The following is a 13,038-nucleotide window of genomic DNA, read 5'->3' as shown; positions in this document are numbered from 1 at the left end:
TAAAAGAGCAGATCGTCAGTAGCTAGTCATAGTTGCCAATGTCCAAAAGTGAACTGCATATTCCATACAGCCATAGTCTATTGGTATGGCTTTACCTAATAAGTTATTAGTTTAAGACACAAATTTTTTTTGTTTTGTTTTGGTGGGGTTTTGGGGTGTTGTTTACCCGATTTCCTTCACCCTCTTCCAGCAAACATAGCCTAATAGGATATGAATAGCTAGTTCTATCAATTAAGAAATAATAGATGCCTACAGTACAATTTTGAATCTCACAAACTGTGGATCAGCATTTTCAGTAACACCCAAAACAGTTCATCCTCCAAATGAAATGCAAGATGGGGGATACTTAGCAGGGATGACTATCTGTATATGAAAATTCTTTTATTTCATACTTCACAAAGGGATGGTAGAGCCAGTGCTCTGCCAAGAGGAACAAGTAAGCAATATGCCAAAGTGGTACCTTTGGATAATGTTACGTACCATAACAGTACGACTCCACTGACTAAAACTAAGTCTTGGCAAAAGTAATATATCTCTGAAGTCTAACTCAGGAAATGATATGACCTTTGTGATTTGAGATTTTGGGAACACTGTATCAGGGATTATCCCTTATGGAGCACTATTCCAGATCTACGTTTCTATAATAAAAATCAAACAGGCTTCAAATCACATTATCTCACTCCAATTCAACTATCATGGGTGACAGCCAGGCACCTTACTTTTTTTTTCCCACCTTTATCATCTGAAAATGCAGCAACATACTAGAGCTTTGAGTCCAAAGAAGCCATAGACAAGAAAGCAAAACATAATTTCTTATGTATTTGCATAAGTAACATGCAGTATAAAAGAACAGCTTTGTGTGATTTTACAAAGGTAACAGCAGCCCTATGATTCACTATATTCAAGTTAATTTATTGGAACCAGAAAGCTGTGCCACATTTAACATGATATCATATTTACAAAGATGACTAGGGATCTGGACCACCTTCCTTATGAGGAAAGGCTGAGGGACTTGGGGCTTTTTAGTTTGCAGAAGAGAAGACTGAGGGCAGATCTTCTCAATGCTTATCAACACTTAAAGGGAGGGTGCCAGGTGGATGGGACCAGTCTTTTTTCAGTGGTGCCCAGTGACAGGACAAGAGGGAATGGGCACAAACTTGAGCATAGGAAGTTCTATCTAAACACAAGAAGGGACTTCTTTCCTGTGAGGGTGGCAGAGCACTGGCACAGGCTGCCCAGAGTCTTCCACTCTGGAGCCATTCCAATCCCACCTGGACGTGTCCTGTGCCACTGCTGGAGGTGCCCCTGCTCTGGCGGGGGGTGGCACTGGGGGAGCTCCAGAGGGCCCTTCCAATCCTGACCATTCTGTGATGCTATGATCTGCCCCTATTAAATCCCTGGTTATAAATACATCCAAATAATGTAAACTATGTATTGTAACCCAGCTAGGCTTCAGTGATTTGTAACATAAAATGAAGATGTGAAATTAAAGTGTTTCAAAACTTATGACTTACCTGGTTTTTGAAGATCACTTAGATCTTCTGTGAAGAAATATACCAATAAAATCATAGTTTAAACAAGAAGCAAAAAAAAATTATATTTTTATTAATAAAAATGTGTCATGCCATTATTCATAGAAGCTGAACGTTAGAAAACAAACCACCTTTCTAAAATACTTTTGGCTTTGCATTTCTGTAAATCTAACCTTTCGTATGTTTATTCCACATGCGGAGAAGAGAAAATGCTACATCAATATACTAAGCTATGCCTGACATAGCATTATAATACAGTAGATCTCAAAACAAAGGGAGAAACACATACTACACCTCAATCCCACAGGCATGCAAGCAGCTTGAATGAATAAGGAACAAGATGTCAGAATCACCCTTTTGAAAAATAGATGCTTGAAGGACTGCTGAAAAAGCAACATCCTGAGCAAGAAATCTTACTTTTTAAAACCATGTGTATTCAGAAAGACTTCAAATACAGTTTTCAAACATTCTAAGCTACCACAGGTTTCACCTAATTATTGTGAGAACACTGGAAACTATGGAAAAGAGAAATCCTTTATCTGAAGCAGCAGAGGTCTCTGGGAGCAGGCCCGCTCCGTGCAGCGGAGCCCTAGGCAGACCTCTTAAGACACAAAAGCAGGATCATCTATCCATGTGGGAGACTGCAGTGACCTGAGGTGACACTACTGTAGGTGTTAATGGAGATTAGTAGCATCCAAGTGTGACACTGCATCCAAGCAAACTGTAGCTTGGGTGTAGACCCCCACAGATAACAGTGGTTATCTTCCGCTTCAAAGGGTAGTTAAATTACAGGTAACCCAGGAGGCTTTCGCATAGCACTCCATTGGGTAATGCAGACACCCCCAGCCAGAAAAGATGTGAAGGCTCAAAGAGACAATTGATCTCGGAAGCTATGCCATGGAAGTGGCTGACACCAAAACGTGTGTCACTTGTATATTCCAGTGAGTGACAGTACACAATTCCCTCACAACATTAAATATTTAACAAAAGGGCTAAAAAGGAACATTGGCTCTGGTTAAACTTCAAACAAGAAATGTTGCAGAGCCATTTAATTCCAAGAAAAATCTACGATTCTATGAAAAAATGGGGTAGAGAGTCATTATTGTATTTGCAAATGCACTGTGGTTTTTTTATTGTTGGTAGGTAAGCTGGGGGGGGGGGGCTGCTGTATGCAGCCTCACATCTTTATTTATGACTCCTATGATGTAAATATTACAGACTTTGAGATGCTCAGTAATCAAGGGATAGTATCAGCAAAGGTCACAATACATTTCTTCCTACCCGTCACAGCAATGCAAAGGAGAACAGAAACACCTCTTGCAGACACAGAGCTGACAGTGGAACTAGGTCTATCCAGCTCTCTAAGGTCACCCAGGTTCCTAAACATCTTCAGCTTTTCTTGCAAGGATGTTGCCTCCTGAGCCCAGCCAAAGAAATCTCAACATCTTTAGATTTCACTAGAAACTGTAAGCACAGGACACAGAAACAGTGCAAAAAGCAATCAACTTTGAATGCTACAAAAGAAGCAAGCAGCTTGGTTTTTCTCTTTATCAAGGCAAAGAGCAGAGAAGCACATGCAGAAGGAATGCTGGATCACAGTGTTCTAAAATAGACTGAAGCTCTTAACCCACACATGCTTTTCAGCAACATGCTCAACAATCCATCACCCCCATCATTAATTTTTAAAAATCAACTCACAACTAGAGATTTACTTTACCTTCTGTGCACTCCACTGCCATAGCTTTCCTTCCTTGTGTTTTAAGGTGGGGGGGAAAAATTGGAAGACAATTGCTCTCAGTTATGAGAGTTAGCACACAAAGTGGAAGACAAAAGGTAACTTCCAAGCTTCTCTGCAATCTGGCTCATTTTCTAGCAGTATAAATCTGCACTGACCACAACACTGTAGAGTAATTATTACTAGAACTCAGGAGTACTAAACTAGAATATTCCTTAGGATAGGAAAAACTTTGTGTGAATTATGCAATAGTGTTCCCAGATATATCTGAAAGCTATACAAACAGATCATCTTCTCTTTAGTTCACTGCAAATACATGCACACACACTGAACCCTGTTATATTCATTTATTCTGCATGCTATGAATAATCTCACCTGTCCTGATCGCTGAAGAAGTCAGTGTAACACACTTCATATCCCCAACAAGGGTTAAACTGTTTTTCCGTCATGAAAAAACATGAAGAAATCAGCTTGCAATCCGCTGACAAGCCATGTACCTGCTAGCAATGTCAAAAAGTGGTAGCAATTCTATGCTGGTTACCATACAAACCCAAAGCAGTTTACAACTGATAAAGCTCTAAAATTCCATTTGCTGCAAGCAAGCACAGCTGTTTTAACAAATGGATAAACTAAAACCCCAGAAGGCTATATGCTTGGCTTAATACTGAAAGCTTCAAAAATAAATTCTAATGATAGGGAAGAAATTGATAATTGAAATGGATCAACTGACCTATATCAAACACAAAAACTCCTTACCTATGACGACTTTTATCTTCTTGCTGTCCTGATCTTCCTGGTCATTGTATACACGACACCAATATGTCCCCTGATGTTCCACATCCACGTAAGTTACCTAAACAAGCATCATCACAGTCATCCCCTCAGACCCCAAAACAATATCTGTATCAGTTTCATTTAGGCCCACAAGCAAGAAAGAGTAAAAACTGAAAGCAAAGCTTAAACAAATCCAAAAGCTCATTCTTCAGCAAGCTGGACAGCACGTGTGTTCTAGAAATGCTTTGAAGAATTGAAGGAGGAATGCAAATCCACCTCACAGGCCTGAGATGCACTAAGCACTGAATGCAACCGCTTGTAGAAATCAGTGTGCTTTGCAATGTGGGATAGAAGAGAAGCTTTCACTTTTACTGATACTTAATCTTTGTTATGTCAATACATCACACTAATCCAAAATACACTATAGCCTTCCACCCCATGACTACAACCTGAAACATGTTCAGGATTAAAATTATGCACCCGACAGCCTCAGGAAAGTATGGGCAAGTGAGGAACAACAGAACAGGAGAGCAGCTTACAGCATGCACTTCCGTAAGAGGTTATCAAAGCTATGAAGAAGTTATTTTCTTCAAGGAAAGATACGTGGTAAGTTGTATGATAAGTTAAAGTTGGTTAGACATTAGTTCCCCAAGGCAGGCACCTTGCAGTAACTTACCATGTAGACATTTTTGCTCCCATTTGCCAAAGGAAATCCATTTCTGAACCACTGGTAATGAGGAATTGGGTTTCCAACAGCTCCGCATTCTAGTACCAAAGCATCCCCCACTGTCAGGTTTTGTGGCTGAGGCTGAATATAAATGCGCAACTTGTTTTCAGGCAAACCAATTAAGCTCCCTTTAAAAAAAAAAAGCAAATAGGAAGAAAAAAGGAAAAGAAAAAAGAAAAGTGAGACAATCTAACCACATACAGACTAACAACAATTGATGACATCTGGTCACATCTTCCTGTAACAGACTGTTTTAATAGCAATGAAATTAAGTTACTTGTCCTTTAAGAGTATGCTAAAAATGAGTAGCAACAGTTTTCCATTCCTTCAGCTGAAAAGTAAAACAGGAACGTATGCTAAATATACCTCAGAAGTAAAAAAAAAAAAAAAAAAAAAAGCAAAGCCCTCTGTATTATTTGTTCCTGCCCTGAGGATTATAAAGGCTCTAGAGAAAGAAGCAAGCACAAAGAACAGTGCCTACCGAAGGATGGACTGAGGATCCAATTTGCGTGCAAGTATACACAGGAATAAGAATTTAAAACTTAAGATCAGTTAGTTTTAGCATCTCCCTATTCTTCTCATTCTAAATAGAGCATCAAATCTTATGGTAAATATACTAAAGGATCCCAAAGCTAAAATTGCTTAACAAACATCAGCCACTGACATGTCCCCATATAGAAATGTCTTTGGGAAAGAAACCTATTCAGAAAACCCTAAATGCATGAAAACTCTAAATGCATTAAAGACTTATTGAGCTGCTGTAATGTGACTTGCTATAAATCAAAGTTTATTGAAACCAAGTGGTGAAATTCATTTTTAAAGCATCCACTACACGCACAAGTGCTCCACTGAAAAGATTTCCGATCTCTGCGTGCTGAACAGTTTGATTAACTGACAGATATTACAGCAAGCCCAGACCTACTTGTAAAGGTCAGACCAGTGATCTTTCATCTCAGTTGCAAGGTCACTCATCTTTACTTTTAGACTACATATGTAGCCATGTTTTGTCATCGGAACTATTCACGACTGACAATTAGGGGACGATGACATTTTCTTTTGCATAGTAAAATAAAAGGAGACAGCGATACAGATATCTGTTCTAGTAGTGTCTGAGCTTCTTGGCGCATTATAGACTTGTATTTCAGAGACTTTACAAACAGATGTTTCAAATTGATGATCAACGTTGACTAGCACTTTTAAAAAGAAAAGTGTATACCAGTATCAAATCTGCATTAGGGAAAAGAGACTGACAGATGCCTGAGCAAATATTCTGTTCCATGGCCACTGCTGTACAGCATTTCAAATACACAACCCCTGGCTTACCATCTTCTCTATCAACTTCTATAATGGGGTAGGTTGTTTTTTGTTTGTTTTTTTTTTTTTTGGTTTTTTTTTTTTTTTTTGTCTTACAGAGAGCTTTGTTTTCTGTAACTTTTATCATAGAAAAGTTTTTTATATGTCAGAATGTCCTGGTTTGAGGTAAAACAGAACCAATTTTTTTCAGTAACTTTGCTTCTTAGACGGGCCTCTTCTAACTTTACTCACTTTCCCTTAGCTGTTTACAAAACCTTCTCCCTCCCTGCCTCCCTCTCAATGTTTCATTCAACAAAACGTAAAGAATCAATTTCCCTTTACAGCAGAAAGACAGATGTAAAATAAGATGGAAAGGAACTGCTGTTGTCATCAAATGAAACAGGATTAATCTTTAAGACAAAGAATGTGAAAGTTACAGATAGTGAAAGAGAACATGAGATTGAAAGATACATGCTTTCTGTCTCCAGTGTGATCCTTTACCAGCCATCTCTTTTACAAGCCCTCCTTGGTACAGCCTGTTGTACCACTCACAAAATACACTAACAAGCCTGTAGCAGTATCTTTCGGAATTGTGTCTGGCTGCCTCACTGATCACAAGCTCACAAGACAGATAGGATAGACAGCTTTTACAGAATAATGAGAGCTCGACTATTCTTCAAACAGCACTGAAAAGATAGGAGGAAAAAAATACCTAAAAAAAGAAAGCAACCAAAGGAGCAGGAAAAGGAAAAAAAAAAAAAAAAAAAGACAGTCAACAGCTGAAAAAGATTTCATACCTAGTCAACATTTGCAGAAATGGTACTGTCAGTGTCACCCACTTCAACTGAAACACCACTAATCCCAGGCCAAGCATTACAGGAGACAGAAAGCATTCCTTTAGTGCAAGCACTACATACTCCTTTGAGGTTTGTTTGTAAGGACCCTAAGTGGGAAAGTCATAGGAAGGAGCACTTCATCCTGCCCCTCATCCTTTTACCCATCCCCAAGACCTAAACACACCAAAATTCACTTCCACTGTGATTCCTGGTTGGCCAAGAGTCATTGGAACATAAAGCAAGGCACTAGTCTGTGCACACCTGCTGCTCTTTAGTCACCAGAACTTTTGCAAAGTGTGAAACAATATACTGCTATTCTTCTCAGATTTTTTTTTTTTTTTTTAAGTAGTCATTACAAGCTTATTCATCTCAGCCTCCTGGTATAATCAGCACGATCTAAAACTGCAGGTTTCTAACTGAATAGGAGCAAAGGAAAAGCAGAAGAAATCATTGCCGAGACAAGGGACCGAGAATATGTTTGTGATTAAGATGTAAAAAGGTCACCTCAAATGACATTGCAGTAGCTTTTGATCTTTTACTGGAAGATCAGTTCTCTCTCTTTTCCTGACATGGGTAATTTTTATATGTGGGATGCAAGCGGAAAACACCTTTGACTGGTGACACAAGACAAAATACATACTCTTCCCAGCCTGAAGACTGTCTCACTCATCTTTAGGCCAATAGCAAGGAAGTCCAGGCTATTTAATTCAGAAGTTTATAAAAGGGTAGACAGTGCAAAAGTTAATGCCTATCTAATGCAATTGACTATTCTGTAAAAAAACCCACAAACAAACAACAACAAAACCTACACACACCAGAAAATGAAGAGATGCCACTCTAGCAACCTCAGAAAACTGGAAATAAATGCACAGTGTTAATATACTAGATCCAAGAAGTAAACTTCCAAGATTTTCTTTAAAGTCTACTAACAAATTCCAGTACTAGCTGGATACTGTTGACTAGACAACTATTTAAACTTACTGCTACTATTCCATTCTCCTCACATTTCTTCTACTTCCATGCTTCCCTCATGTATGCTGCAGATGGAGGTTAACCCTCCACTGAAACAGAGGTATCTTCAAGCCACTGCCATAAACTCATATGGACTTACATTGGTACAGCTGAGTTACTATGGCTTTTCTTATACAGGTAACAGACATTTGCCTGTTCACTGACCATTTATAAAATCCACAAAGATGCAATTCACACCAAAAAGACTCAGTTCAACTCATGTGTTTCTTCCTCTCATAAGTTTATTTCACTAAATTGTTGGCACGTTTTCACTATTATCTGTGTTGGTTATATGAAGTTGAAAAGATTGCATTAGCAAACATATATTCTGCAACAGACATACCATGGAGCCCCAGCCTCTCTCTCTTTTCCCCAGGTGTTCTGGAAAAGAAAGAATGTGCTGGGCTTTCACCAATTTATCTGTCCTGGTTGGTCCACTTTAAGATTGTGATAGTCTTATTATGATCTGAAAAAAGGACATCTATCACTTTGCTACCTGCCAAACCTTATTCCAGACCTCAGTCCTGTTTCCTCAGAGTGCAGTTAACTCTTTCCATTCCACAGTATCTAGGTATCCTAAAGTGTCCAGGCCTCCAGCATGCATGTGCTCTTCTCTAGTTTACTGTTTTCACCTTCTAGGTAAGGTAGGACTTCTTTCTAAGAAAGCAGAGAACCTCAGTAAATGACTCTTTACCCAAATACCTTTCTTTTCAGACTGGCAGTACACAGATAAAGAGGAAACAAACAGTTCTGGACAGGCCAGAGCCCATGGGGTGAACATTCAGAATAGACTGTGTGTGTCCAGTCACTAGCAAGTTACAACAAGAGGTAAATAGGTAAACAAGATTTAAAGAATTGCTTTTCTGGTCCAATAATCCTCTAAGCATTAAAAGGATCTGAGACTGTGTATGTTTTCCATCTATCTATTCTTACCCACCACTGTGGAACTTCATTTTTCTGCTTTTGTGACCGGTACAAGAGCCCAATAACTGGATATCGTATTTTTAATTGGGCCTCTCGCACATAGGTGCAAGACAGCAGTGGGGACTCAAGTTCCCCTAACAAGTGGGAAGACAGACTTTCAGAAGACGATGTTTTTGCCACTCACCATGAGATGTGCCCTGGAGATCACAAACTTCAAGTCGTGCCCACCGACTGAACACAAAGGAAGATTCGCTGTTCACTCGACAGATGTAAAAGCCAGCATCGTTTACATTCACCGGATTCAAAACCAGCTCTGGAGAATTACCATGGGGAACCTGAATTAGAGGTGAACCAAGAAATATTTAAATTTAGATTGATTTAATGTAAACCAGGATCAAACATTAGAATATTTATTTCAATGTCTGTAACACCAGCCTCAACTCCTTCAAGTACTTGAAACTTTTGGATGAGACAGTCTTGTTCTACGTATTTAGAAGCTCAGAGAGGCTTTCTTCTGAGAAGAATTCATATGCCTCTATTTAAGACAATTCTGAGCTTTTAAGGCAGTTGAATAGCTCTTCCTGAAATTAATATTTTTTAACCTTTCTCCACAAATAACTTGGAATAATTTCTTAAGCACAACTCCATCCAGCATGAGTGTTACATTCAGCTCTAGTCTTAAGATATATTCAGCTATGACCGGGAAACTGTAACCTTCTTTCACAGAAAAATAATTTTTAACTACATCTATATTTTAACTGCAATGAGCAGGAAACGACTGTAATCATATTTTTTAAGCCATGTTTTGGATGATCTAGATAAACTTTTAGAAAGGTGCAGAAAATTAGTTTTAGTCCTAACAGCAATTTAAAACACCATAAACTTACTGCATTTTTAAAAATAGTACTTACAGTAATATAACATTAAGAAAAAAGTGTATTCGTCTTGTAGAAAGATAACCAGGACCAGAAATATGGACATAAGCGCTGCCACTCAAATCCCAGAGACACCAGCTCACATGCATTCCAGTATTTTACTGGAGAAGTCTATGGCACCGCTGAGTTCAGGTCTTCAACTGTTCATTCTTAGGAAACGAGTTTCCATCCATCCAATACCAACACTGACTGGCATTTGTTCCAGTGTGGCAGTTTCTCAGTACCCTTTGTTAAACTTCTTGGTAGCCTGAGAGACAACTAAACTTGCAGTTTCCTTACTGTCACATTCCAAGATTAGCCTCCAAGGATGAAGTGGTCTGAATATAAGGACTCACCTTATTGTTTTAGCACATTGATAGGGTCATTAGGCAACATTTCTTAAACTTCTATTAGTATATATAGTCATCATCTCTCCTTGTAAATAACAGTCTTAAAAAAAATGTACCATCCAAAATCATTACCTATTCTTGTCACCACTTTAAAAAAACCCCTACATTCTGTATCAACTTTTACTCTTTTTCCTGTTTGAACCTTTCCTCTTACCTCTTTTTCCTGTTTGAACCACTGGTAATGCACAAATGGGTGTCCTGTTGCCCAACAACATAGCTTGACGACCTGACCAGAGAGCACTGCTTGAGAGTCTGGCTGTACAACAATCTTTATACCTTTAGAAAAAAATTTACACATAGGAAAGTTATTAAGAATTACAGCTCCACAATTTAAATACAAATTTCAATTGTCCTTTGAGCAAAGGAAGTTACTGTCATTAAATACACTTGAAAATAATTTGTTTGTACTGCGTATACATGCAGTTTCAATTAGCTATATGACTTTAACACATTCAAAATTGTCTTGCATTACACAAAATCCATGCTTAAATTGATCACTACTCTACAGAGTCTATCAACAATTTAAAGTCGATCATTCAGACATTTTAAATTCAGGATACTCTTGCTTTCTACTCACTAAAGCAAATAATACTTCCAATGTCATCACAGATCCCTTCTGGGAAAGGTATTCCCAGTTTGAAGAGTTTGCTCATTCCCAACAATTTGGGTTGTTAATCTTCAGATTAAGATTAAGCACAGCCTGAGGGACGGATCAAAACAGTAAGAGTTAGTTTAACTACACCACAGTATGTTTTTCTACTATTTCTCACGCAACCTTATCAGCTGAAACACTGTTTTCAGCTTTATGCCTTTGACTCCTGTAGAACACAGCACTGCTGTTTTCTTTTGCCAATCTGCAAGGTAAAATTTTCCACTTCAAATTTTACTTTGCCAGGCAATGGCATGAGCTAAATTCTGACACCGGTTTGATAATAATCCAGTTGTTTTCTTAACCTAGACCATTCTAGAGATCTAGTTCCAGCATGACCCCAAACACAGATCTACTGGTATAACCAAGGTCATCAGAAGAAGGGGGGGGGGGGGGGGGGGAAGTCAACTGCAGAACAGAAAGTTTAACCTCACATTGCTGTCAAAAAGTACATGGACCTACGACCAGGGCGTTCAGCAACACTGAGCTGATAAGCCAGCAAATATCATTAGTTTAAAGCATTATTTGCTATGGATAGTAAAAAGCATTTAACAATCCCAGTAGGACCACAAGCAGCTCTCCACATTAATGACTAGTTGCTACAATACTAGCTTTGTGGGTTAACCCCGGTGGGCCGGTAAGTACCACACAGTCCCCCACCAGCAGTGGAACAGGGGAAGAGGGAAAGGAAGAATACACCCCAAGAAAACTTGGAGGTCAAAATAAAACAAAGAAACAAAACATGATAATAATTGTTTAATAAGTGAAGGATGAGAGGAATAATAGGGAAGAAAACAAAAGAAGTGACACAAAGGCAACCACTGACCACCTCCCACGGGTAGACTGCTGCCCAGCCAGTTCCCAAGCAAAAGATGGCTAGGCCCTCCTAAACTCCCCGTTCCCTTTTATTGCTGAGCATGATGTTATAGGGTATGGAACATCTCTTTGGTTAGTTTTTTAGTCAGTTCTGCCAGACTGTGTCACTTCCCAGACTACTGCACACCCAAAACTTATTCACTGCAGGGACAGAGCGAGAAACAGAAGACTGATGCTGTGCAAACACTGTTCAGCAAAAGCTAGAATATTGGTGCATTAGCAGTACTGATTTGGCCAAAAATCTAACACACAGCACCATATGAGCTGCTATGAAGAAAATTAACTCTATCCCAGCTAGGCCCTGTACAACTAGTTACAGAAAAAGCACAGAAACAGTGAACGGTACAGAGGTACTTCTTCACCATTTCATTACTCTCAGAAATGAACAGTCAGATACAAAATAAGTATACATACTATTTTTTTTTTTGAGTTAGTCTAATTTCTCTGTTTTGGGAGAAAGTAGTTCCTTCTTTATAGTTTAATGAAAACACACTGCAGAAGCAGAAAGTGTACTCTGGTACAGAAGCAGTATTCCGGATTGATGGAGGAATAATCTTGCAGAACAGTACAAAGTAAACCAGAAGCTATATAAAAAAAAATAGCTGCAAAGAGATCGCAAATACCCTGCTACAAAACTACAGATTATAATTTGCTCCAAGCCTTCTTATTACACTCTGCCAGGAGTTCGCTTTTTTGTTTGCTTTTTTCCCCCTTCACGTGTTTAACAGCTTAGTCACACATCAGAACTTTTTCCTACCAGAGAATGTTTGAGGAAAGCAACCCTAACAATTTGATCAACAGGCTGAAACCTGAGCAGAAACCCACGTGGACAACAGACTGAAACAGAGATTATATGACATTTAGAAATCATGTAATCTTTCTCTAGCAGGAAGTGGGCTATAATGTCTTCCTCCACACACAATTTTATTCTGAAATAGTTAATCACACAGGCAGCTACTCCAAAGTAGCTACAGGACACTAAAATTCCCTGCCTTTCTTTCTCTAAAATAACTTCCTTCGATGCCCTAGCCCTGAAGATCACTACCTCAGTTCCTCATTTAACACTTCCTCCCTGGTTTTCATAGTTAAAGGGAGTGTATTAAGTACAGTTTTTGAGCATCACAATCGCCTAACATTAACCAAGACAAATCTCCTGATTTGCATCACTAACATCTCTTAAGAAAGCAGCTGAGAAAAGCAAGTTCTCTGAAAGATTAGTATTTTGCACTCCTTGGAAGTATTACAAACTTCTAAGAAATCTGATTCATAGTTTCTTCACAGTTTCATTTATTTTCCTGCAATTCATTCAGCACTATGCTACTTCCTGCAAGTACCACAGAATTCAATGGTTCAAAAA

The 13,038-nt window shown here is 38.8% G+C and overlaps 1 protein-coding gene across 1 annotated transcript in view; it reads right to left on the bottom strand.

The window, feature by feature from the left end:
• The window catches only part of MALT1 (MALT1 paracaspase), a gene marked incomplete at its 5' end in the record, with an annotated part of 38,045 nt that overhangs the window by 20,065 nt on the left and 4,942 nt on the right, over window positions 1-13,038 (bottom strand). The window contains 6 exons of the mRNA XM_082498037.1: window positions 1,515-1,541; window positions 3,250-3,282; window positions 4,024-4,120; window positions 4,718-4,896; window positions 9,017-9,167; window positions 10,311-10,432. Of these exons, the coding sequence (XP_082354163.1) occupies window positions 1,515-1,541; window positions 3,250-3,282; window positions 4,024-4,120; window positions 4,718-4,896; window positions 9,017-9,167; window positions 10,311-10,432 (609 nt within the window). The remainder of the gene's footprint in view (window positions 1-1,514; window positions 1,542-3,249; window positions 3,283-4,023; window positions 4,121-4,717; window positions 4,897-9,016; window positions 9,168-10,310; window positions 10,433-13,038) is intronic.

This window comes from Vanellus vanellus, assembly GCF_965231255.1.
Source record: "Vanellus vanellus genome assembly, chromosome: Z".
In the NCBI taxonomy this organism is placed as follows: domain Eukaryota; kingdom Metazoa; phylum Chordata; class Aves; order Charadriiformes; family Charadriidae; genus Vanellus; species Vanellus vanellus.
This window is presented reverse-complemented; position numbering and strand designations above follow the sequence as displayed.